The 27,879-nt window shown below is 42.6% G+C and overlaps 1 protein-coding gene across 4 annotated transcripts in view; it reads left to right on the forward strand.

Annotated features, from left to right (window-relative positions):
• LOC137381458 (coxsackievirus and adenovirus receptor homolog) overlaps positions 1-27,879 on the forward strand; it is a 59,928-nt gene that overhangs the window by 25,088 nt on the left and 6,961 nt on the right. For 2 of the 4 annotated variants that reach the window (XR_010977181.1, XR_010977180.1), the window contains exons 6-8: positions 604-649; positions 24,819-24,971; positions 26,623-26,803. Coding sequence is in view for 2 of the 4 variants with exons in the window: in XM_068054078.1 (XP_067910179.1) it covers positions 604-649; positions 2,754-3,023 (316 nt within the window). In the remaining 2 variants the exon portion in view is untranslated. Of the gene's footprint in view, positions 1-603; positions 650-2,753; positions 6,097-24,818; positions 24,972-26,622; positions 27,849-27,879 lie in introns of those variants that run through there. The other 2 variants (XM_068054079.1, XM_068054078.1) reach the window with 2 other exon arrangements.

Raw genomic sequence — 27,879 nt, forward strand, 5'->3', positions numbered from 1 at the left:
GAGAATGCTGTGGTAACATTTTGTATAGTTGTTATACCATTAGTTGCTTTTCAGGTCTATAATTCTAAGATTTCGCTACAGACCTTACATAAACTGCTTGTTTTGCATAAACTGGATCCCTTAACTATTTCTCAATCTTAATCCTTAACACTCTCAAGTACCTTGCAACGTTGGGCTTAAAGTGCAGTGGCAGAGATTTAGGATTAGGTCAGTTGACTACTTTCTCCCTCAGAGATGTGTGTGTAGTCCAGGCACCAGAGGAGATACAGAGGAATACCAATAAATTTTAAATTCTATACAGCTGGTCTCTTTCCACTAATTGGTACCTTTATCATATAATATTTAGAAATACTAAGAAAATAACTTGCATTTACAATCGCAAAGTCAAATGGTCACAGCCAATGAAATATTACAGCCCTTTGTGGAGTGGGCAAAACTAACAGCCATTCTGTGTTCTTACAATCTCACGAAACATAGTGCAGAGAGGAAATTTCCCACTGCTCATCAGTATTTATATTATATACATTGCACAGTAAAAAAAGAACACATAAAAATTAAGGGTCAGTCCACAGCATTTTGAAAAATGTTTTGCTACTGTTCTAGGACAGCGGTGAACACTACAGAACAATTGGAAGATTTCTTATCTCAGGTAAGCTTTTCTCCCTTGAACACATTTTTACTAAATAACAAAGCACTCTGATTTAAATAATAAATAATTTGTTTCCTATAGATTGAGAATTTTTTTGCAAACAGTTTTAACAGTTACAGGGATGAAAATATGTTCGCAGTTTCATCTGTTGATCACTGTGTTCCTACTAAGCCAAACCAATTGAGAATTCATGAAGCTTCAGGTATTCTCAATGAATTTGCTTTGTGGCATCGAACACCATACCATAACATGCAAAAAAGAACAAAAATCAACCTTTCTCCATCTCCCCTTCCAAATATCCCTGCCCTGTATCTCCTTGGAAGATAGGAACAGGAGAACATCATTTAACATTTAGCTCCTTGAGCCTGTCCCAATATTCAATGAGAACATGGCTAATCTGTGACCTAACTCCATATACCTGCCTTTGTCCCATATCCCTTAATACATTTGGATAAAAATCTATCAATCTCAGATATAAAATTAACATTGATCATTGTTTGTGGAAGAGAGTTTCAAACTTCTATCACCTCTTGTGTGTAGAAGTGTTTCCTATTTTCAGTTCTGAAAGGTCTATAGACTTTACCCACTAGGCCTAGAATCCCCAAGCAGCAGAAATAGTTTCTCTTTATCTACCCTATCTGTTAACCTTAATATCTTGAAAACTTTGATCAAGTCGCCCCTTAATCTTTTAAATTTCAGGGAATGCAACTCTAGTTTGTGTAATCTCTCCTTGTAATTTAACTCTTGGAGTACAGGTATCAGTTTGGTAAACCTATGATGCACTCCCTCCAAGACCAATGTATCCTTCCTAAGGGGTGGTGCCCAGAACTGCTCACGTGCTCCAGGTGTGGTCTAACCAGGGCTTTGTACAACTGAAGCATGACTTTCTACCCCTTTGTATTCTATTCCTCCTGATATAAAGGCCAGTGTCTATTAGCCTCTTTTGAACATGGCAGCTCTTAGTGGTACACAAACCAGAGTCATTTCAAAGACCAAAAGAGTCACCAGGCTAATTTTTAGATCACAGGTGTGCCCAACCCTGTCTCCGTGTGATATCTTAATTTTGCAAGAGGATCACTGGATGTCTATCTGCTCAATATTTTATTTCCCTTCCCTCATTCCTAGGATGAGAGGGTTGTCCCATGAGGAAAGATTGAGTGGGATCGGCCTGTATTCTATAGAGTTTAGAAGAATGAGAAGTGATCTCATTCACATGTATAAAATTCTTAGGGTCCTAACAAGATGCTGAGAGGCTGTTTCCCCTGGCTGGAGAGTCTGGAACTAGGGGTCATAGTCTCAAAATAAAGGGTTGGCTGAGAAGTAATTTCTTCTCTCAGAGGGTGGTGAATCTTTGGAATTCTCTATGCCAGAGGGCTGTGGACGCTTAGTCGTTGAGTACAGAGAGTGATAGACTCTTGGGCACTAAGTCAATCAAGGGATATGGTGATAGGATGGGAAAGTGAAGTTGATGTAGAAGTTCTTACTGAATGGTGGAGCAGGCTCAAGGGCCGATAATAGCTTCTAATTCTTATGCTGTAGCTCAGGAGTGACAAGGCCAATATAACACGCCATACCACAGTGACTAAAATCAGATAATTCAACAGAATTATACAGGAAGTAAAAGCCTAATATATATTGAACATGGGATAAAATGCAGTATAATGTGTTACAAAGCTGTAATTGTAGGGGTGGGATTAATTCATAAACAATATTCTGGCTGTGTCTCAACTCCATTTTAATCCAGAGAGGTCTTAGTGTCTCTAATACTCTCCAGTCTCTGATATTTTAGTCAAGATTAGCTTTTGGAAAACTAACAATGGAACTTTTTATCAAATCTTTCATATTTATTATTATTAATTCTATTGTGATTTTGCTGGCCAGGGTGGAATTAAGCATTGGAGCCATGGATGGTTCCAGATTTGTACTGAGGTAGCTGATTTCAGCTAGGGTAATACACTATCCCAATGTGAAGCAGTACATTCAGGCGAGGAGAAAAATAGTCATCAGGAGCAGTGATAATTAATGGGTACACCAATTTAACAGGTTAATAGTACTTTAATCAAGGAAAATAACATTAAATATTTCTTTTTAACTTATACTTTAGGACAACCTGCAGTGCAGCACGGTACAGCTACGTGATCAGGACATCATATACTCCACAGTACAGACAGTCAAACACGACACTATATATTCCACAGTACAGGCATGCAATCAAGGCATCATATACTCCACAGTCCAGAAGCACAACACAGTACAGAACTATAATGAAAGTGTTACTTATACTCTAGTACAGAAGTTGAATACAACGCCTCTGCCTAATACAGTAATAAAGCAGAATGCAGATGTTGTATACACCAAATTAAAGAAGCCTTAATGTGGCTTCAGTATGACACAGCAAAGAAACATGATTCAGACATTAGCTATCTCAAACAGATGGAGACAGTGAGAGGACTCAATTAAATATCTCTTAAGATTCCCATCTTGCAAAAACATTATCTGTAGATAATCGACTTTGCAACAAGTATGAGCTCAATCCCAAGTGGATATTTGCAGGACTATGGGGAAAAAGCCTGATGAGCAGAATAGCTCTTTCAAAGAGCCTGCACAGGCATGATGGGCCAAATGGCCTCCTTCTGTACCGTATGATTCCATGTTGAGCAGAATGGATTTGCCACAGAATACCAGAGCATGGAGCTCATACTACAGTTCACAATCAAGCTATCACTGGGAGACATTGAACAAAGTTGAGGTATTCTCAGTATGTACTTCTACCTATGAAGTGCTCTGCCAGATACTGCCATTGGCTAGAAAATCATCACTGAAGCACCGTGAATGGATTATGGATTTGTGCTTCAGTTGAATGAGGTGTAACACCAGGAACGCAGCCTCGTAAAATTTACCCAACAGTACACAATGTAGTGATACATGCAAGTAAGAACTAATTTAACAGTGCTACCTCAATGCATCACAGCAGTAAGATATAATTAAGTAGTTGCTTAGTAGTACAGAACTTGAGTATTGCTGAAAATAGAGAAATGTTGCTGAAGCTTTTCGTCTGCACTCATCAGGACAACCGCAAGAATAACCTTCTCTTTGGGCCTCCTTATCTCGAGAGACAATGGATACGCGCCTGGAGGTGGTCAGTGGTTTGTGAAGCAGCGCCTGGAGTGGCTATAAAGGCCAATTCTAGAGTGACAGGCTTTTCCACAGGTGCTGCAGAGAAATTTGTTTGTCGGGGCTGTTGCACAGTTGGCTCTCCCCTTGCGCCTCTGTCTTTTTTCCTGCCAACTACTAAGTCTCTTCGACTCGCCACATTTTAGCCCCATCTTTATGGCTGCCCGCCAGCTCTGGCGAACGCTGGCAACTGACTCCCACGACTTGTGATCAATGTCACAGGATTTCATGTCGCGTTTGCAGACGTCTTTATAGCGGAGACATGGACGGCCGGTGGGTCTGATACCAGTGGCGAGCTCGCTGTACAATGTGTCTTTGGGGATCCTGCCATCTTCCATGCGGCTCACATGGCCAAGCCATCTCAAGCGCGGCTGACTCAGTAGTGTGTACAAGCTGGGGATGTTGGCCGCCTCGAGGACTTCTGTGTTGGAGATACGGTCCTGCCACCTGATGCCAAGTATTCTCCGGAGGCAGCGAAAATGGAATGAATTGAGACGTCACTCTTGGCAGACATACGTTGTCCAGGCCTCGCTGCCATAGAGCAAGGTACTGAGGACACAGGCCTGATACACTCGGACTTTTGTGTTCCGTGTCAGTATGCCATTTTCCCACACTCTCTTGGCCAGTCTGGACATAGCAGTGGAAGCCTTTCCCATGCGCTTGTTGATTTCTGCATCTAGAGACAGGTTACTGGTGATAGTTGAACCTAGGTAGGTGAACTCTTGAACCACTTCCAGAGCGTGGTCGCCAATATTGATGGATGGAGCATTTCTGATATCCTGCCCCATGATGTTTGTTTTCTTGAGGCTGATGGTTAGGCCAAATTCATTGCAGGCAGCCGCAAACCTGTCGATGAGACTCTGCAGGCACTCTTCAGCGTGAGATGTTAAAGCAGCATCGTCAGCAAAGAGGAGTTCCCTGATGAGGACTTTCCGTACTTTGGACTTCGCTCTTAGACGGGCAAGGTTGAACAACCTGCCCCCTGATCTTGTGTGGAGGAAAATTCCTTCTTCAGAGGACTTGAACGCATGTGAAAGCAGCAGGGAGAAGAAAATCCCAAAAAGTGTGGGTGCGAGAACACAGCCCTGTTTCACGCCACTCAGGATAGGAAAGGGCTCTGAGGAGGAGCCACCATGTTGAATTGTGCCTTTCATATTGTCATGGAATGAGGTGATGATACTAAGTAGCTTTGGTGGGCATCCAATCTTTTCTAGTAGTCTGAAGAGACCACGTCTGCTGACGAGGTCAAAGGCTTTGGTGAGATCAATGAAAGCAACGTAGAGGGGCATCTGTTGTTCACTGCATTTCTCCTCTATCTGACGAAGGGAGAACAGCATGTCAACGGTCGATCTCTCTGCACGAAAGCCACACTGTGCCTCAGGGTAGACGCGCTCGGCCAGCTTCTGGAGCCTGTTCAGAGCGACTCGAGCAAAGACTTTCCCCACTATGCTGAGCAGGGAGATTCCACGGTAGTTGTTGCAGTCACTGTGGTCACCTTTGTTTTTATAGAGGGTGATGATATTGGCATCGTGTCTCCTGAAGTGCTGCAATGTCTACATTGAGTCTACTGAGCTCGTTGTTAATGATGGCGGTCTTCCGAGAATCGTTGATTTGAGTAAGGTCTTCCGACAGGCCAGGACACATAGTTCTGACGTTCCAGCTTGCAAAGCGAAGGGCTGGTACCTTCTTTCCTTTTTTCATGTTGTTTGTTGCGGTGTATCAGTCCACCTTTCGGGCAATGACCCTGAGCTCCAAGCACCCATTGAAGCAGGTAGACTGTGGCGGGACAGAACCTTATTGACCGGGTGCTGCCCGGTTTGAGGCGGGCGGTAGCTGTCCAGTGAGGTGCAATGACCTCTCCCACCGACAAAGGCAACCCGTGGCGCCCAGTTTCTACGCCAATTTATCTGGACTTATAACCCGTAACTGCTGCCTTCCATGTTGTTTCAGTCGCTGTGAGGCAACTATGGAGTGACCTCTCCATGGCGCATGCCTGGGCAAGTTTATGGAGGTTGAGAGTTGCCCAGTCGTCAAAACCCCCCTCTCGGCCTTTCTGGTGGGGTCCAAAGGAGTGCAGAGCACGACGTTTGGCACCGGTATGGCTGCAGGAACTGTCGGAAACATGCCAAAGGTGACACATGACCGCCTACGGGGTTCCACTCCGGATTATCTGTTTGGGTTTACTCCCTTAGCCTTGGTCTCTCCCGAGACGCCCACAAGGCAGTGGGGTTGTTAGGGCCCCTACACAGGTGTAGGATGGTGCCTGTGGGAGGAGGGGATGCGAGGGGGAGGGGTGGAGGGAGGGGAGGTGCGAGGGGGAGCTGGGAAGGGGGCTGTAAGGGGGTGGGGGGGGTGCAGGGGAAGGGGGTGTGGGGGGAAGATGTTGCGAGGGGGGTGGGGCGGGCTGGGACGGGGTTGTTGGGGGGTGAGCTGAGAGGGTGGAGCAGGGAAGGGGAAGGGGGGAAAGTGGGGGGGGGGGGAAAGCGGGTGCAGGTAATAAGGTCCCTAGTGCCCACCATCGACGTCCAGAAAGCTCATCCACGTCCTTCAGGAGGTGAAGCATCTTTTGGCAGACTTACAGAGGTGATTACATTCACTAAGGGTTTTTTTTCCAGTGGTTTAAATAAAGGCATGCAGCATTGCCGACAGTGCGCTGCAGATGCTCTCCGAGCCATCTCCCGCGGGCGCTTTGAAGTTGCGGCCGGGGGGGGGCCGATCGTGGATTTTTTGGGTGATCGGGGCACCTTTTCTCAGGACTTCTCTCGGGTCCCGCAGCTCCTTCTTCACCTCAATGGACTTACCGCATGCCGTGGCTGCAGACACTCTGGATTGTGAAGACAGCAGGATCGGAGATTGAAGTATCGGCAGCTGTGCTCGTCAGTTTCATCCGGATCAATTTCATTGAGAAAACAAAGAGCAGGTGTGGCTGGGGGAGGGCAGTGGGCCCAGGTAACAAACACTAAACTAACTGTTAGCCTTTAGATAGGGCTAAAATGAACTGATTTAAAGAGCCAGGGGAATTTAAACAGTTTAAGAGGGCAGATTGGGGGAGAAAACATTAGGAATGGGAGCAGATGGCCATGGATATCGTTGAACAGTAAGGGAGCTTCCTAGGGAGCTTCCAGCCCAGAAGCCATCTTGTGTTATTAACCAATGTAAGGGAAAACAACAACTTATACTGCATGAGAAGACAGTGCTGATTGGTTGGCAAGTGAACTCTGGTAGAGGCATTGCCATGGCGAATGCACCAGTTTACGATGACTGACAGTTAACTGCCAAGCTTTGTTTAAAATTTAAACCAGGCAGCTTGACTCTGATTGGTCAAGGTATTGCCCTGAATAGCAGAAGGGGACATATGAATTTCAATGCCAGTGTGATGCTAGGAATATAGGCCATAATTCCCAAAGACTGACAGATCATATCAAACAACAGGCCATACCCAACCAGCCCGTACTTGCAAAACTCAAAACACAGTGTTCAACATTAGATGTGATTCTGCGATTGGACAACATTTGCTAAATAATCCGTGGTGTGCTAATAATTACGCTGACAACCAATTTAAGATTGTCAGTCGAGCTTGCAGTGTGGCACATTTATGCATACTGGAAGCTACATATATTAAAAGACAGGGCCATGTACTTTGCAGACAGAAAGAACATGTACACACATTGCACCTGTTTCAGCTGAATACAATAATTGACAGCCATTCGCTGGTTCATTCCTCAGGGCAATGCCCTGACCAATCAGAGTCAAGCTGCCTGGTTTAAATTTCAAACAAAGCTTGGCAGTTAACTGTCAGTCACTGTAAACTGGTGCATTCGCCATGGCAACGTCTCTACCAATCAGAGTTCACTTGCCAACCAATCAGCATTCTCTTCTCATGTATTTTAAGTTGTTGTTTTCCCTTACATTGGTTATTCTTGCGATTGTCCTGATGAATGCAAGATGAAAAGCTTCAACAACATGTATCTATTTTCAGCAATATAATTGTGTATTATCCTTTATCATATGTATATACGTTGTTAACAGATAATGGTAAGAAATTCTTGTATGTAAAAGGAATTCAATAGGATGAATGTTTCCCACATGGGATGAACATTTTTGTAATGTTAAAATAATGTGTAAAAATTCAAAGTCTGCTATTTTAAATGTAATGCGAACATTTTGATATTCTTCCAAGAAACCCCAATAGTCCATTAAGCTAATAAATAAAATATGCTAAACTGATTTGTTCACGGGAGTTATTGTCTGTTTCATAAACATAATTATATTGAAGCGTTAAGTATTTACAGTATAATTTCAATTGAGTGTAATTAAACACAGTAAAAATGCTTGCCATGAATAAGCAATAGTCTGCATCTTGTTAAACTTGGAAAAGGAAAAGACATAATAGGGTCGAATTTCCGATTGGTAAAATTCATCTGCTCTTATTATGAACATATGAAAATGATGGACAGGAAAAGACAAGATAGTCCATCAAGTTTGCCCATACTCATGACAGCTGGAGAACCTCAACTAGACACTTGCTACCCTCCTGAGACATGGAATCTTCTAAGAGAGAGAAAAAAAGGACCAATAAGGGAAAAATAAAAGTCTGCAGAATTCCTCACTGACCCCCTCAGACAATCAAAGCTAGTCCAGGACATCACACTGACCATGCACATGCTAACTGTAAATGCACTTTACCTTTCTATAATGCGATCCTCTTCATTCCAACTTCCATTGACTTATATACTAATGCTTTAGCTCACCAGTTCAACAGTGGAATACATTTTCAGTGGTTTGCTACTTTGCAACACTTGGACATATTGACTCACTGGGGCTATTTAACTCCTAAGCTGCCAGTCAAAATACGAGCAGGAGGCCCAGTTCATGTTAACGACTAGACCACATTTATGAAGTGAGCTGTCCACCTCAAACTGGTGTCCAGTCACAGCTCAACCAGCTGGAATTGGCACAATAGTGGATGGCCCAGATGTCACGTGGCAGGCAGCAAAGGAAGTCATTGGGTAGGGGAAGGGGTTTCTGGTCGGTACCAGCAGCAAGGAAGGGGTGGAGTCTGGGGCTGGAGCAGCCCAGCCCTTCATTGTGAGGGCCCAGAAGAGCACTCCTGCTCCTTCTCTGGCCCCACAGAAGTAAGTTTGAACTCTGCTTGGTGTCTGGCAGATTGGACTGAATCTGACAGAGGCCTCACCCGCCCGGTTTTAAAAACATAACAAACAGGAGCAGGAGTAAGCCATGTGGTCCCTCGAGCCTGCTCTGCTTTTTAATAACAAACAAAAGGTGCTGGAAATACTCAGCAGGTCTGGCAGCATCTGTGGAGAGAGAAACAAAGTTAACGTTTCAGGTCAGTGACCTTTCATCAGAACTGGCAAAGGTTAGAAATGAATAAGGTTTTAAGCAAGTGCTATTTAATAAGATCATCACTGATCTATCTCAACTCCTAAGCCCAGATCCCTTGATTCCCTTGTAAAATAACCATGGGACGGAAAAAGAATGTCATTGGCCGCAATGATTTTAACTCCTGTTCTAACCAGTCTCTATCAGGCAGACAGAATTCTAACCCCAGCACCCCGAGCCCCACCACTCCCTTTCCCCCCCACCCCCAGCCCCATTGGATCTACTGAGCCTCCTTGGTCTCTTTCAACCTCATGCTTAGCGATTTCTGGTTGGTACCAGTAGAGTAGGAAGAATAGAAAAAGCAGAGCATTACTTAAACGGAGAACGACTGCAGAATTCCAATGTGCAAAGGGGTCTAGGCGTTCTAGTACATGAGTCACAAAAGGTTAGTATGCAGGTACAGCAAATAACAAAGAAGGCTAATAGGATGCTATCCTTTATTATGAGTGTTATGACCAAGGTTGGAGTAGTGCACTGTTAATTCAGTCCCAATACTCCATAGGTCACAACATATTAGTAAAGTTTCCCATCTACCAATCAGCCAAATTAAACACTGTATTTATTCCCCAAAGTAAAGCACATCAAACCAGATTTCTTTAAAGCAACAAATTATTTATTAATAAACCAATTTTAAATGATAGAGATAAATCTATATGTATGAACAGATTTTATAACTTATTCTTCCCAATCCTCATGCACACACATACATTCAAAACCCAGTGGTTAACTGGTTTTAAAATGATATTTTAAATTAGAACTGTTTCTTAGGAATAGTAAAATAACTGGGTTGTAACTCCTGGTAGAATATTTCCAGATTGGTGCAGTGTCCCAGAGTCGAATTGTCAGATGCCACTCAAAGTCTCCAGGTGAAATTAATGAACAGTCTGTGGTGGGTAGGCATTCAAGGCAATTCGTCTGCAATAGGCATCATACAGATCTCCCAGAAAAAGTTTGCAACAACAGGTCTACTTGGATTTCTAAGTAGCAGTCCAACAGCAGAAACTTTCCTGAGGTTTCAGGATCTTTCAAACACACAAAAAGGCAACCGGACTCACTTTTGAGGCAGACAGTTTTCAGAGACTGGAGACAACAGGATTCTTTCCACCCTTAACAGTGCAAGGCAACCTATCAGTAAAGGAGCCTTTCTCCAAAGCAGTGATTCTCCACAGAGTGTTGCAACTCTTCTTTCTGTGTCTCCCCTCTCTCTTCAGGCATAAACAGCAACAAGGGTTTTGGCTCCCACACCTAAGATTTGCACTTCCTTCAAAGTTCTTTTAACTTCATGGAGAAATTTGCATTTCACTTAATACAGGAATTATTCCTCAAGAGAAAGAGCTTTCTGGGCTGTATTCCTACCCAGTTTATAGCTGCATACTGGTCTTTTACTTTCTTTCAGAGAGAAGTCTCTTCCTCTGGTCTCCAAACAGGGTCCAGCCAAAAACGGTCTTTTCTTGCCAAAAGAGAAACTAAAAACTCCCCGGCAGCCAGTCATGTGACAGTTATTTCTCTCTGCTGCGTTGCTTGGAAAACAGACTGCCTTGCAATTGCCCCACCCAGTCCAGCATTCACTGTTCCCAGAGAAATATTTTTTCTCAGTCTTAAAGGCAATCAGACAACTTTGGTGGCACGAGAGGAATTGAAAATAAAAGTAAGGATGTTATACTTCAGTTATACAGGGCATTGGAGAGACTACATCTCAAATACTGTGTGCAGTTTTGTTTAAGGAAGGATGTAAATGCATTGGAGGCGCTTCAGAGGAGGTTTACTAGATTGATACCTGGAATGAGCAGGTTGTCTATGAGGAAAGGTTGGACAGACTGGGCCTGTTTTCACTGGAGTTTAGAAGAGTGAGGGGAGACTTGATTGAAATATATAATATGAACCGTCTTGACAAGGTGGATGTGGAAAGGATGTTTCCTCTTCTGGGTGAGTCCAGAACTAGGGGGCACTGTTTTAAAATTAGGGGTCGCCCTTTTAGGACAGAGATGAGAAGGAACTTTTTTCTCAGAGGATTGTGTGACTTTGGAATTCTTTACCTCAGAAAGTGGTGGAGGCGGGGTTATTGAATATTTTTAAGGCAGAGGTAGATAGACAAGGGAATCAAAGATTATCGGGTGTAGATGGGAGTGCGGAATTCGAGGCAGAAACAGATCAGCCATGATCTTATTGAATGGCGGAGCAGGCTAGAGGGGCCGTATAGCCTACTTCTGCTCCGAATTCCTATGGTCGTATGTCAACAGCATTCAAATATGTGGGTTGCCCATTTTTCCTTCCTATGTACAAAATGTTACATTTGCAATAAATGTTTCAAGGAGAAAAGTTAGTATGGCTATGGGGAAGGAGCAGAGGAGTGGGAATAAATATTCTGGAGTGTTCCTTGAGTACCTTTTTGGGTTGGCATTGCACAGTGTAATATTAAGATCAATTTAGTGTACACTTTTAGAAAAAAAAGCTTGCATTTGTATGGTACCTTGCTTCACAGCAGAATGTTACCAAATGCTTCACAGCCTATTAAGTACTTTCGAAATGCAGCCACTGTTGTAGGAAATGCCACAGCCAATTTAGGCACAGCAATGAGATAAATGATGAGGTAGCTGTATTGTTTGAAGTAGAAAGGTTGAGGTCGCGTTGTATGATTAGCACAATAATGCTAGTCATAAATGTGCCAACGCTTTAGTATCAAGGAGTCAACCCTTAATGTGTAATAAAAGCAAGATACGGTGGATGCTGGAAATATGAAATAAAAACAAGAAACGCTGGAAAAACTCAGCAGGTCTGGCAGCATCTGTGGAGAGAGAAGCAGAGTTAACGTTTCAGGTCAGTGACCCTTCATCGGAACTGGCAGATATAAAAAATGTAAAAGATTTTAAGCAAGTAAAGTGGGGGTGGGGCAAGAGATAACAAAAGAGGTGTTGATAGGACAAGGTCACAGAACAGCTGACCAGAAGGTGATGGAGCAAAGGCAAACAATATGTTAATGGAGTGTTGAAAGACGAAGCATTAGTACAGATAGGGTGTTAATGGACTGAAAACCGAACAGCCACAAGCACAAACATGGAAAGAAAAGTGGGTGGGCACAGTCGAAACAAACTGAACAAACTAAAATAAAATAAACACAAAAAATAAAAGAGAAAAAAGAAAAAAATAACTAAAAATAAAAGTAAAATGGGGGGCCCATTATGCTCTGAAATTATTGAACTCAATGTTCAGTCCGGCAGGCTGTAGTCTGCCTAATTGGTAAATGAGATGCTGTTCCTCGAGCTTGTGTTGATGTTCGTTGGAACACTGCAGCAATCCCAGGACAGAGATGTGAGCATGAGAGCTGGGGGGTGTGTTGAAATGGCAAGCAACTGGAAGCTCAGGGTTCCTGCTTGCGGACTGAGTGGAGGTGTTCCACAAAGCGGTTCTCCAGTCTGCGTTTGGTCTCCCCAATGTAGAGGAGACCACATTGTGAGCAGTGAATACAGTATACTACATTGAAAGAAGTACAAGTAAATCAGGCACTTAAGTGGCAAGCGGCGGGCCTTCCATAGGATCTAGGACTCAGTAGCCGGAAGCCCCACTCTTGGAGAGGTGCCAGCCAATCATCCAGCAGCTGCAGTGGCACCGCGGAGGTGGTGGCTGCTGCTGGAAGTGAACGTCCTGGAGGCTGAGAAGCATGGCTGGAGCCAGGCCTCAGGCCAGTTAGGGTGGGAGAGCCTTGCGGGATGGGGGGGAGTCATCAGCAAGGGCAGTGGGGTGGCTCTCAGCAGCCCCCCACTTCTCTATACCAGGTTCCTCATTCAGGCACTAAGTGCCTTTGAATGAGGGAACCCCACCCCCGCACCACCCCGGAGCCGGAAAGCAGCCTGCATTTTTGTGGCATGCTTCCCATATGGTGACAGAGCCGCCCCCTCCCGTCACATGGCTGATTGCAGCCGTGGCTGGAAGAGACCCTTAATTGGGGGTTAATTACCCACATAAGGGCCTCAATTGGCAACAGGTGGGAAGGCCGATTCACAGGCCTTCTCACCGGACTAAATTTTGGTGGAGGCGGGATGATGGCAGGAACACCCTCCCCCCCTCCCCCATCACCATCCCACTTGATTTTATGCTCTCTCCCCATCTCCAAACCCACCATGGGGGAGAGCGTAAAATTCTATTTCCAAATGGATACCGGACACTCATAGTAACAGCTCAATGGAGCAGAGATTGAAGACAGAGAATGAATTTTCACACTAGTGGCAGGTTTTTGAGTCTCATGACAGAAGGTGATGGAGGAATGTGAGCTCTCTAAACAAGTTACTGTATGACCAGCTGCAGCAGTGGTACGGATGTGGTAGACGTGTCATGACAGCTCTCTGAATAAGCAGTTTCCCACAACTATGACATGAGGTACAGAATCACATTTCAAGGTGCCATTTCAACCAGTTTATATTTCTTCAACAAATGTTTTACATTAAAAAGATGTCAAAGAAAGGTGATAATATATTACGTTTAAAATAATCATCAAGGTTTTTAATCAGAGAAAATAATTTGTAGTTAAGACAACATGGTGCTCGAAATATACTTTTTACCAACTATATTCTTGTGTTTTACAACAGGTAAGATTTTGTTTGGAATTTTATTACTTTGTTCTTCATTTAATGTTTTTAATCACTTTCCAAGGTAATGGTGGAGACTGCGATTGAAATTGCACAGTGTAATATTAACATCAGTTCGACAATTTGGTACGCACTTTTAGAAAGAAAAGAACGTGCATTCAAATAGCGTTTTTCGCAGCCAATGAAATAAGTTTGAAGTGTAGTCACAGTTGTAATGTAGGGAAATGTAATCGCATTTTGTGTACAGCAGTGACTAAATAATCTGTTTTAGTGATTTGTTGGGATAAATGTTGGTGAGGGCACCATAATTCCCATTCTTCTTTGAATACTGTCATGGGAGTTTTTACATCTACCTGAGACAGTAAAATCACAGTTTAACATATCATCTGAAAGATAGCATCTCCGACTCCCTCTCTGTGGCGTTAGATTGGATTATGTGCTCTTAAGAGAGGCTTGAACCAGCGGTGACAGTGCTACTCCTGAGCCAAGGCTGACCCCTTTCACAAAATCTTTGGGTCAATGCCTTTATTAAAATAGAGGGCAATGGACTTTCACATAATGTTAACAACCTTGTTGCTAATATACAAAGTGCAATTGAAACACAAGTCAAAGATTTGAACAGAAGATGTGTGGGCTTGCAGTATGTTCACAAAATTTTAAGGTTATGCTTAAAGTGATTCCAGTTCAGAGAAAAAGTAAATTGCCCCACGTTGTTAATCCATGATCATGTCTTCATGGAGAATATTGGGGAGAAGGGGTATATTTCCAACTGGTAAAGTTCTTGTGTTGACACTCCACACATTCATACAGCATTCCTCTGTGTCCTCATTTTAAAATTAATGGGTTAATGCCAGCCAAAATATAGAGCACAGAGGAATTTAGTATGAGCACCTTAAAAGCTCAATGATCAAGAAATAGGCTTTAAAGTCTCGATTCCAAAGTTTGTTCAGATTTTTAATTGGTTCTGTTTTCTCAAAAACATTTAATTCCAATATATTATTACTTTTAATATGCTGTAGTCTGGTGGATTGTTTCAGTAACACCAGTTATCACACAGCACGCTACACATAAATGGAGTCTGTGCAGCCTGAACTGCCAGCTGGAAAATACTCAAATCAAAAGAAAAATACATTCCTTTTTTAAGATATTGTTCACAACATGATCGTCAATCAAAATAGCAGGTTCACCCGATCTTGCTGCTGGCAACTTGTTCAAGGGATTGGCAGCAAACCAGTTTATCCTGGCACACTTATACCAATACTGCTTACACATTTGTTCCACAGAAAACATGATAGTTAATTGGTGTAAGTAACAAACATTTTATGAATCCCGGTGTGAACTGCACAAAACTGAGAATTGGTGTAACCCAAACACAAACGTAACAAACACATTGCTCATGCTCAGTTGATTCCTGCTGAATATAACTCATCTTCTACATTTTCATAATTTCGTTTGGGGGCAAGAGGCTATCTTCACATTTAAACCAATGACTGATTCTACAATTGGATGCGCCATGGGAATGCAGGTTAGGAAATCATGCTCCTGTAGCCAGTGATCATCCCTCCATTATTTTTTGTTATTATTCATTCATGGGATGTGGGCATCGCTGGCCAGGCCAGCATTTATTGCCCATCCCTAATTGCCCTTGAGAAGGTGGTGGTGAGCTGCCTTCTTGAACTGCTGCAGTCCATGTGGGGTAGGTACACCCACAGTGCTGTTAGGAAGGGAGTTCCAGGATTTTGACCCAGCGACAGTGAAGGTGTCTTACTTACTAGGAGTGGCCCAGGTGTTGAATTGGTCCTAAGGTGTGCTCCAGATAACAGAAACCCACATTTTAGGTACCATGCTTTTTAAAAGAATTATGATTTACTTTTAATTTTTGCAATATGAAGTTAGTTTAAAAAAGAGAGAGAAAAGGAGGTGTTACACATCACAACATACGCAGGGGATTAGCAATATTCTGACGTTAGCTTTTTTACAACAATAATATTTCACAGATGGTATTTCCTAAATTAAACAAAGAATTTTAGGATTTTTTGAAAAAATAGTCACTGCAGTAAAACTATCATTCAATACTACTGTAAGAAGTTCTGTTCTGTCAGAACTGGCTTGTGAAATGTTTCTGTTGAAATGGAGAATATTTTCATCAGCAAGCTGTCTTAACAGTGAGAGTTTATGTGTAACTATAATGCAGAAATATGTTTATTCAATTACTCAGTTTTGGTCCAAATTTGTCACACTTTAATGGAGTGTGAATAAATGTTTATTATAGTCTCAAAATAAGGGACTGGTCAATTAGGGCTGAAATATAAAATTACTTCACTCAAAGGCCGAAATTTTACGCCACCCCAGCGAGCTGGATGGTGGCATCGGGGTGGTGTAAAATTGAACGGGAGGCTCCGGGAGTCCTTCCCAACCCGCTCCCCCCTCTGGCTAACTTTACGGAGGTTGGGGGGCGGCATCTCAGTGCACGGGGTGGGGGGTGGGGGGGGGGGGTGCCCTGACAATCGGGCACAGACTGCCCGATTGAGGGCTGCCCCAGCCTCCCAGCCCACCCCCGGGAACCAAGACGCTCCTCCTCGCCCCCCCCCCGCCAAACAACCACCCTTGCCTCGCCGGGGCGCGACCGATTCCCTCGGTGAGGCAAACCCAACATACCTGCAGTCCTGGCTCCATGTCCTCGGTTGGGCTGCAGTCCCAGCAATGGCCACCGCTCCCGGTCCCGCCTTGGGACAATTATAGCCCGGGGACCAGTAAAATGCCGGACAGCTCCCCGGGCTAGGCGGAAGTGGATTCGCCACCAACTTTTATGTCGGTGGCGAGCTGCCCTCTGCCCAATGTAAACTCCAGCCCAAAGGGTTGTGAACCTTTGGAATTCTGTACCTCAGAGGGCTGTAGATGCTCAGTTATTGTGTCTATTCAAGACTGAAATTGATAGATTTTTAGACATTAAGAGATATGGGGGTAGTGCAGGAAAGTGGAGTTGAACTGGAAAATCAACTATAATCTTCTTGAATGGTGGAGCAGGTTCGGGGGCTGAATGGTCTTCTCCTGCTTCTATTTCTTATGTTCTTACAACTGATGTAATACATCTTCCACACACAGAAAAACAATCAGTGTGGCAACTATATATTGATATGAAGTTAAAACAATAAATTAAAAAATATACAAATATTTTCTTCTCTAATATATTCTTAACTTGTCTTTGATTTCCTCCAAATTTCAAATGGAAATTAAAATTATTGCTTTCAAAATTAACAAATTGACTATTTTACCGTTAAAAGTCATCATTTAATTGGAATTAAAACAAAAATTTAAATTGAAAGATGTCATATATTTAAGAACTCTATTTTATGAAAGAACTTGCATTTATATTGTACCTTTCAGAGCCTCAGGGCCTGACAAAACACTTGACCGTTTTTACTTTCGATTGTTGCTGTGTCAATAAATGCAGCAGCTAACTTACACACAGCAAGATCCCACTAACAGCAATGAGCAAAATCACTTAATCTGTTTTACTGATGTTAGCTGAGGATAAATGTTGGGAAGAATACTGGGAGAATTCCCCTGCTTTTCCTTGAATGGTGCCACGGGATCACTCATTGTGCAGCTGATGGTCCCAGTTATAAATTGGAAGGAAGTTGAGCCCGTTTGTTTTACATAATGATCGGCCTTATCTATTTTTTCTTTTGGTTTATATGCATATTAAAGATCTTATAGCACTATTCAAAGAGAACCATGACTTCTTTTGATGTCCTGGTCAACACTCCAAAGAGAGTCACTGTCGTAACAAATATAGCGCTTTCAACCTGTGACATGCATCACTTGTATCAATGTTATTTTCACTATATGGTAGCCTTGAGATGGATACTGTAAACTGCACGCCTGCCTCGGAACCCCAGAAATCTCTGATCAAAACTCAGTCAAATTAAATATTACTTTTAAAGACAAGGGGTGCTTTAAACACTAATTAGCCTGTGAAATAAGAGGGTTTGCAGCTGGTGTCTTGGTTTCCAGGTCAAGAATGATCATTTACTCAAGGCAGAAATAGTTAACATAAATTATACACCAGCAAGAATAAGCATGTCAGGAAAAAATTCTTTTAAAATGTTGTATTTTGGAAATATGTGCTGTAATTATCATAATTTGCATTTACATTCTAAGTTGCTACCGAGTATTACTAATTTCATAAGTTATAATACTTGTTAAATTATTTTAATAAGTGACAAAACCTGCAATTCAAAGACAGAGATGACAATAAAGGTACTGAGAACTTATAACCCTACTAGCACATGGCAAATGACTTGTTTCTTTGTAATATTCTTGCAATTCCTCTCGGCAATCTCCTGATCTTCGTTCACAAAAATTAGCATTCATCTTTCCTTTCTCATGATTTTACTATTTAGTTTTTTAAACTAATTTGATAAGCTTTCCACTAAATCTGGAGTAGCAGGTTAATAAGGCCTGAAAAGCAAACAAAACACTGGGTTTCATTTCTGGATGGAATTTGTGACAAACAGGTGAGAGGAGGAGTTGAAAGGCTACCTTCTTGTCCCTCTCCTGTTTGACCGCAACAGGGTTTATTCCTTTTCAAATAGTGAATGTGTTTACCAATTCAGTGAGTGTTTAACACTTTATGTGCTATGGTTGTAGAAGAACCAATCAGACAGGTTTTCTTCAGTTTAAACAAGTGGCTAGTTTATTACATTTAATATCAAATCCTGAGCTAGGTGAGAATAATAAACTACGCTCCAGCTTTCACATACATACACACACACACACACAAATATAATACAGAGTAATGAAGAAGATTTTGGTTGGATTGGAGTCCAGAACAAATATAAATAATATACAGGCTGTGGGGTCTGGCAATTCAGTTGTCTTTCAGCTGAATACTGTTCTGCAGTCTCTTGCTGGGAGAAGTGTACTTGCAGCTAGTCCAACCAGTTCAGAGTTTTCTTGGAGAAGGTGATGTAGGTGGATTTCTCTCTGGGGGGTCTCTGTCTGTAGCAATGAAAGACTTAGATGTTCCACAATTGCAGACAGATTTCAAAAAGCTTGCAATGTTCTCTAGAGAGAGAGAGCCCCACCGGGGTCTTGCACTTGTCTGCTGTGTGTAACAAAAAACTCAGAGTTCACACAGACTAGAGAGACTGTCATATGGTTCCCTTGGTATTCCTTATTTTTAATGAGGCCCAAAGTCTAAGAATCCCAAATCTCTTTCAGGTTCAATGTTTACCCCCTGGAGGCACATCTCCACTAATGAATGCTGCAAGATGGCTTTGAATGTCTTGCTAACAAGGGTGATTCTGGATAATTTACTCAACTGTCTGAGCCATTGTCCTGGATGGGAGCTTTTTAGACATGCGTCTCTACTTTCATGTCCTGGAATGTGAGGTATTTCAATGCAAATTGTGGTGGCCCATCTTAGCTGCCAGTTTTTTAAAAATAAAAGTTAAATGTTGGATTTCAGCTTTCCTTTCTAAAAGTCTATTGTAGGTTTCCAACTGATGAATTAAAAATACTCATTCAGCACAATGTGTTTTCTTGACAAATTGAATAGCAGAAAAGTTATATTAAATTTGTATAGAACGTTGGTTAAACCACTCTTAGACTGCTATGTACAGTACTGGTCTCTATATTATAAAATGGTTATATTACATTGGAAAAGGTGCAAAAATCTATTAAAATGTAATTAGGACTGAGAGATTATACCCAAACAAAGTTTAAATGGGCTGGAGCTCCTTTATCTAGAAAAGAGAAGGCTGAGAGGTGACCTGATAGAGGTCTTTAAGATTATGAAAGGGTTTGAGAGGATAGACCTAGAGCAGGGCTGGATTTTACCAGCCCCTCGACGTCGCGGGTCATGGCGGGGGGGCCTTAAAATACTTATGGGAGAGGCCCACCTCGACCCATGACTGCATATTACCAGCGGCGGTGGGTCCTCAGTTGGCCCCCCCCTCCGCTCGCCAGTGACTCCCCAATTACCGTACATAAAGCGCTCCTTGCCTTTCCTGATTATGCATCCTGCTGCCTCTCGCTCCACACTTCCACATTTTACATTGAATGGGCAGCTGTCACGTGCCGTCCCATTCACAAACATGAAAATCCGATAGGACATCAGAAGCAGGAGTACTCGCTCACAGTGCAGATAAGTCCAGATATACCAGGGTCTCACGTCTGCATACTGGAAGGGAGGTAGGAGGGGGGATGGGATTACAGGGGTCTCAACTCAGGATACTGGAAGGGAGTGGGAGGAGGGAACGATAGTATAGACGTGTAGGGAGCCACTGTGTATTTCCGTCATGGTTGTCAGCTCTGTGCCATTGATTGCCTCTGTCAGTGAAGGAGCAATGGCATTTGGGTCACCGAGTGTGTGTGTGCAGTGTGCCAGAAATAGTAGGCATGTAAAGCTTATATGTCTGGTGGGCCAATCGATGCAGCTTGTACAATCTTTATGTGTTCATGCGGTGCCACTCTTTGTGGGAGCTAAGATGGGCAATGCCATGCCATGCCACATTGTTGATGCATGAAAGCCCCTGATGTACCAGTCAACATCAATCTCTGCCCTGTTAGGTACCTTCGAAGAAGTGAAGGAACCAAGTTTAATTGCAACGCGGTGATGGAGATTTTTCACCCTTTATGCATTTTCCCACTTCTCGTGAGGATCCATTTACACCGCAGTCAAAACCAACGGGCAGTTGCAGCCCACATAGAGGCCCCCAGTCATGAGCAGCAGCACTCAAGGAGAGCTTGCCACTACAGATCGCCGCACATCCATAGGTCCCGGATAAAATACCTGCAGATGTCACAGCGTCAGTGTCAAAGGCGATTGTGGATGTTGAGAGAGTCGGTGACACATCTCTGTGCCCTGCTCAATGATAACCTGCAGCCTTTGGGCTTCAGTGGACATACTATGCCTGTGGCCCTCAAAGTGACAGGGGCTCTTAATTTCTACACCTCGGCATCATTTCAGGGACCCACCGGCAACCTATGTGGGGTCACACAGTCCAAAGGCCTGCTACCCGGCCCGAGCCTAACTGGATCCGATGACATGTGTCGGGTTCGGGTTGGGTTGGGTCGCGCTTCCGGGTCCAGCATTCGGGCTCTGGTCAGGTTGGACATGCTCTATCACAGGTAAGTGGCTCCATTGTCAATGTAATGTTTTGACAAGAAAGGTGGTTTTTTTTTACAATTTTTTTAAGCTTGTGCAGATCAGCAACAAAGTGAAAAACATAAGGCAAGTTAACTGATGGTCGGGTCAGGTCGGGCGCGGAAAAAAATGGAAGGACCCGGGCCGGGTCAGGCTCGGGTCAGATGTGGCTCTGTCGGACTCGGGTCGGGTTTTTTTTTTTGCAGACACGCACAAGCCTTTAACACAGTCTGCAGCGCACTGCTACATCAGGGAGGTTACTGATGCCCTGTACCGGAGGGCCGGTGACTATGACTGCTTCACGACAGATCCTGAAAGCCAAGCCCAGAACGCGACTGGTTTTGCCTCCATCGCGGGATTCCCACAGTTGTGTAGCAGTCCGCATCTGCAGTACCTTTCCATCCACCATTACTGGCAGCAGCATACTGAGCCATTGTCCATGTTACCGCATCCGTGGAGATGCACATGAGTAATACTGACCTGGTAATGATGTTATTCCATACATTGGCAGTCTGAAAGACCAATGATGTAATGGCAGGAGACACGATCGGTACATGTTGGCACACTTCATTCACACAATAAAAGCAATGCACATGTTAGAGAAGGAGATTTTGATTTCAGCCTTTATTGTTGTGTCACTCGTGCAGACCCATTTGTGACACAGTGCTTTTTAGAAACGCTTGCGGATGCTCCTTCGCGGTGTCACTTCTGCGCTAGCAGCCTGACTGTAGGAAGGCTGCTGATCAGATTGCCCTTTGGCTGTGAATGACTTTGGCAGTCGTAGTCTGTGTGCATGAGGCCTAGAGGGTCCCGGCTGGCTAGGGGAATGATCATTCATCCTCTTCCGACGTTGGACCCTTTGACAGCGGATGGCCTCACAGCTACTCACCTCCTCTGCCACCTCCCGCCAGGCTGCCTTGGTCGGGCTTTGCCCGCACAGCCTGAAGGAGAGTCAGGAGGGAGTCATCGTTGAAGTGGGGCCACCCTAGAACACCCCTCTGCCATCCTTGGCTTTTGGTGTGGTCCTTTAAATGCAAAGGTGACTCTACCGTGTAACTGCTCTAACTTCTGTCTGCAAGGTTTTTCTTGCACAAGTTTGAAAACCAATGCAGGACTAGTGAGGAAATCTGTGCTGTTGTCATGGATTTTCATCTATTACACATCGACACCTGTTTACAAATACTTTGCTTTTGCAGCAGCTGATCATATTTATTGGTGTAATATTTCTAGTTAGCAATGCAGTTAGAATATGAACAGTTTTCTGACAAAGATCTTTTAATTGCAATTACATGTATTTTCACATAACAGCACAGAAATTAATAAAGATTCCAAATGCATATTAGTCTGTGGCTTTTCACAGTCATATGATTAGAAGCCCACAATATGTAGATATTCTTAAATGATGCTTTTATTTCTGTTGTGTATTTGCCTTTTATGATACAATTCAGTCTCACGTCCTGGTCTGAGCAAAATTAAGATTATTCACCCAGGTGCGGCACCCTACAAGAAGGAATGTTACACTTGAGTGGAAGAAGAGGATCGCAACTTCACAGGACACTGGGACACAGCAGAGTAAGTATGCGGCAGCAAAGCAGAAAGTGCTGGGGAAACTCAGCCAGTCAGGCAGCAACTGTGGAGAGAGAATCAGAGTTAACTTTCAGATCTGTGAACTTGGTCAAATTAACTCTCCACAGATGCTGCCTGATCTGTTGCGTTTCTCCAGCACTTTCTGCTTTGTTGTCAGATTGACAGCAGCCCCACTCTTCAATAGTGAGGTAAGTATTTCTTTGGCAGCTGTCAGGAAGTAGGTACTGGGGTGCTTTAAATAGTCCCCCAGCACCTGCTACACAGCTGACAAAATGTCCATCTTGGCACCAGATGTCCCGCCTCTCCCCATGTAATATGGGGTGTGGGTGGAAGCAGCACATCGCAGTGATGCTAATGAGCCCCCGCGCATAATATCGCGGGGATTCTGTGGCGGCTGCTGAGTGCGGGCATGCCGCCGAGTTCTGAGTGCCGCTGCGAGATGCGGCGCACTCATAAAATTCAGGCCTAGCTTTTTTCACTTGCAGATGAGAACAGAACTCGAAGGCATAAATATAACATAGTCACAAATAAATCCAATTGAAAATGCAGGAGAAACTGTTCTACCCAGAGGATGGAACCTGCTACCACAAGAAGTAGTGAGGTGAGTATAATAAAGTGCAGCAGTGGATTGTTGGAGATGCAGTCTTTGGGCTAAGATGTTAAACTGAGGCCCTGTCTGCTTTCTTAGGTTGATGTGAAAGATTTCATGACACAATTTGGTAGTGACTTTATACCTGACATCCTGGCTAATATTTAACCCTCAATCAACATCACTAAAACAAATTATCTGACCATTATTGCATTGACGTTTGTGAGAGCTTCTTGTCTGTCATATTTCCTACATTACAACAGTGACTACACTTCAAAAGTACTTGATTAGCTATAAAGTACATGGAGATGTTCTGAAAGGCACAATATAAATGGAAGTTTTTCTTTCTTTTTAAAGGACAGTAATTTGCATTTGTGAACATATTTAATTCAGGAACTATCTTCTAAACCTTGAAAGGCCTCAGTCATTTTGTATTAATTAGAGCCAAGTCATAATCCCATCAAGCATGAGAAATGATCTACCCCCCACTGTATGAGGGTGTAAAACAGTAACGAATAAAAAATGAAGCTTTGGTCTGTCATCAATCAAAGCAATGTCAAGAGTTGCTGCCTGACCTGCCAAGCATTTCTGGCATTTTCTCTTCAGACTTGAATTGTGTATTGTGCCAACTATTTATGTGTCAGTGCTTAGGATAAGGCAGGGCCAAAATAGAAGTTTGGAATAGTTGAAATTGAGGAACATTGCAGGAAAGTGTGGAAGATGGCAGTTTGGAAAAGGAAAATGTGTGTGTATGCATTAATGATTTGTTAAAATGGGTCAGCTTTATTATTTACTGGAAAGCATCTTATTTGGTGTCTGTCTTCCTCGCTGCACTGGTGGTTTAGAGTTACTTCTTTGTTTTCATTTTCAGTCTCCTTTTTTCTAGGGCCCAAACATTCTGTTCTTTTTCCTCCATAGTGCAGCAGAATATAGCAATTCAGCATGTAGAAGGCAGCGATTATTCTGAGATTTTAGAAGTACTGTACTTTCAGGGCCCCACCATTCCTGCTGGTTAGTTTAGACATTGAAAGTACTACTTCAAAATTACAACTGTATATTCTACTATCATCCAAATAGTAACATTTGGGTGGATATCGCAGAGGTATGATGAACCATGGTCAGAATTGGTCTCCCAGCAGACAACCTATCACTCTTGTTAATCTATCAAAGAATGGTGGGTGACAAGCACCCAATATTGGCAACTGAGGTCCAGAGCCCGGAGGCTTAATTCAAAAGCAGTTAAAGATTGCCATACTGCTGACTCATAGACTATTGCATACATGCCAATTGCTAAAGTTTCATGCTGACAATCATCATTAAGGGAGCCTGGTCAATATTCTCATCCACATTAATCCGCAGACTGGGGTCCTATTCATCAAGTCTGGCAACTAATGCACTGGAGGCAGGAACTTTTACAAGAACAGGACTGTCTCCCTATACTGTACAGAGGCTGCAATCCTATACTGGGTGTGGCATTGAGAGGGCCAAGGGGTCTGTTCCAGTGCATTAGTCACTTAGATTGGGGAGCTTTTCTTTTCCCCCTGTAATACCAGTTAAGCAATGTTGTGTATATCTATAGCTTCATGTGCAAAGCCCACCCCGCAGATGTGATATAACACACAACTCTGCCCACTGTACAGCCATTCTTACAAGTTTAATACTTTTTTTTCTTTCCATAACCAGACACTGCGGCATCTGAAACAAAAAACTACAGCACAATTTGGGGACGAGCTGGAGATTCTGCCATGTAAATACAGCCCAAGATCAAATCAAACTGGTTACTTGGACATCGAGTGGTGGATCAGAAGCACAAACAATAAGGAGTCATATAAGATGGTAAAAAAATATAAATGAAATAGCTTTGTAACTACAGACTGAATAAATAAGATTATTAAGGAAGTATCTATTTTCTAGTGTACTTCAGTCAGATTGTTTGATTACCAAAATTCAGATCAGAAGAAGCAGCATAGTGATCTTTTTGGAGTATCAATAAACCCGTCAAAAGTGGCCAGAAACAAGTTTGCACTGAACTTCTAATGCTGTCCATGCTATCATAGGTAAGGCACGGAATGGAGGCTAATAGAAAGGAGAAAAATCTAGCAGCAAATTACCCTAAGGGACTGCTGCACCCAGAATAGCAGAAGGATAAAGCAGGGGTAAATGTGCAGATATGAAAAAATATATATACATAAAATTAAAGAATGCAAAGAAATGTTAGGTACATTACTGAAAGTTAGGTTAAAACAAAGCCAAACATGACCATTTGCAGAAGTGAAATGTCTGCAGTGAAGCATTCTGTACTTGTTTTGCACCTTCATGTGGCAAGACAGCTCAGGTCATTAATCTCACAGAAGATCACAGTGATGAACTTGCATTTTACCCATTCTGTGGTACAGAACTTGGGGCTTCAACTTTCTATGATAATGCACTAAGTTAAGATTACCTTTCTGCCATTTTGCCAGAGTTGACATCAGACATCATTAAGACACTGTTACTCGTCAAGTGTAATGACTTTCAGATTTGCACCCTTCTTACCTTGGGTGTGATGATGTAGATTGAACGATTAGCACAACTCTTAGAGTTGTAGCTCTTGTTCAACTTTGTGGCAGACGTTAATGCTCTTCGGTCAGAAGTAGAGAATCTCCTTTGTCTCTTTAAATAATAGTCTGCTAACTATCAGCGAGTTTAGTTAAGTTAATGCCCTCTTTCTAAATTAGATAAATTTGTTATATTGATAAAAAAAAATTAGATGAGGCCACATGACTGGTGCAATTCCTGGAGAAATGTATGTTGGACATCTTGAAAAGTTTAGAGTTAATAGTCGAGCTTCCTTTTTATCTTAGAGCAACTGACTTTCCAAGATAAACGGGATGTCTTTGAAGTGTGTGAGAAAATCGGGGCTTGTTTTCTGCTTTTAGTGTCTGAGTCTTACGCATGAGAAATGCTTGTGCAAAGAAATGAGTGACAATAATGGCGTCACCATGGGTGATTAAAGTATAACTTTGGTGGCTAGGGTAATAAAGAGAGATAGAGGATTCATTAACTATGGTATGAAAAAATAATGGTTAATAAATCCTATTCTTGAAAAGGTTTAAGAGCTGTTATTTCAGAAAGTCTTATTTGGGAGAAGAAGCTTTGGAGTAGACAACTATAACTGTTTACATAATTAGACTGTCTTCAAGGAATTCAGGAATAGATACAACATGAGGTCTTATCTGTGACATGTACCTTTAATGTTTGCAAAATATGTTGCAAGGATAATTTTCAACAGCTCTTCAGAGGGCTCGAAAGATAGAACTCAAAACCGAAAACTAGTTGGGCCGATCACTCAAACTAGGTATCAATAAAATCAGTTCCATCATCTCTAACATCAAGTGTCTTGCACATGCTCGAAGAGTTTTTTTTTGTGAACTATAGCAGCAATAAGTTGACTGTTAACAATGACAAAGGTCAGGCACAATCCTTCAGAGTTGTAACTGTCGTTTAGCTTTGTGGCAGATTTTAACGCTCTCTGGTGGAAAGGTTTATCCTCGGCAGCAGAGAATCTCCTTTGCCTCTGAAAATGGCAGTGAGGGAGTCACTGGTTGTGGCTGACAGTGGAATCTACGAATGCAAAGTGAAGGTAGAAGGCAGGATTCATCAAATAACCTGGAGTTTAACTGTATGAGGTGAGTCTTCATGTGTTAACGTGCTTGCAGTGGGAAATTGAGTTACAATGTAGAGGAGACATAACACTTGTCACATACTGAATTCTGTTGCCCATATATCCTTTATTCCCGGTAACAATTCATATTTGTTTGTTTTCCTGCAGAGTTAGAACTATTATCATAAATAATTTGCTGTTATTGTTGTGTTAAACTATATCCTTGTGCTCATTTTCCTTAGTTAAGTGTTAGACAATGCCTTGGTCAAAACAAGTTTCTTCCTTTACACTTCTCGGTTCATTGAATTCTCTTTCACGCCTTGATTCCTCACGGTTGCTCAGTACTGATTTATGGTTGTATGCTTGCTGTAGTTCTCATGAAGGGGTTTATTTTCCCGTGTTTTTCAAAAACAACATTCTTCCAATGTGCACACAATTTTCATTTTTGTTCCTGAGATACAGTTGTCCGGCCTCCACTAATGCTATTCCAAAACTCGCCACTAGAAGGTGTGTGGGAGCTGAGGAATCCAACTCGCTGTCCATAGTTAGATATCCTGCATTTGTTTTGCACACTCACAATATGGTAAGGCTTAGGCCATCAATCCAATTTACAGAGGATCACAGCCATGAACTTGCATCTTATCTTTTCCATCGTGTAGCAAGTTGGGGATTCAGCTTTTTATAACATGCTGTGTCTAAATTAGGATTAATTTCCTACAATTTTGGTAGTATTAACATCAGACTGCATTAAGACATCATTAAGGGACTCATTACCTATTATGTGTAATGACTTTCATAGTTGCACATTCTCACCTCTGAGATCACCAAGTCCTATGACAATTTAATAAATAAACCAACTGATGTTAGGGGTCAAGTATAGTCAGTAATTTAAGATTATTTCAGTATCTATCAAAGCAACATCCTGACAACAACTACTTATATTTATATAGCCCCATTAATATAATAAAATGTCCCAAGGCACTTCACAGGAGCGTTATTAAATAAAATGAGACCGAGCTATATAAAGAGATATTTGGTCAAAGAGGTAGGCTTTCAGGAGTGTTTTAAAAGAGGAAAGCGAGGCAGAAATGCGGGGAGGTG

The sequence above is a fragment of the Heterodontus francisci genome, chromosome 22, assembly GCF_036365525.1.
Source record: "Heterodontus francisci isolate sHetFra1 chromosome 22, sHetFra1.hap1, whole genome shotgun sequence".
NCBI lineage: Eukaryota > Metazoa > Chordata > Chondrichthyes > Heterodontiformes > Heterodontidae > Heterodontus > Heterodontus francisci.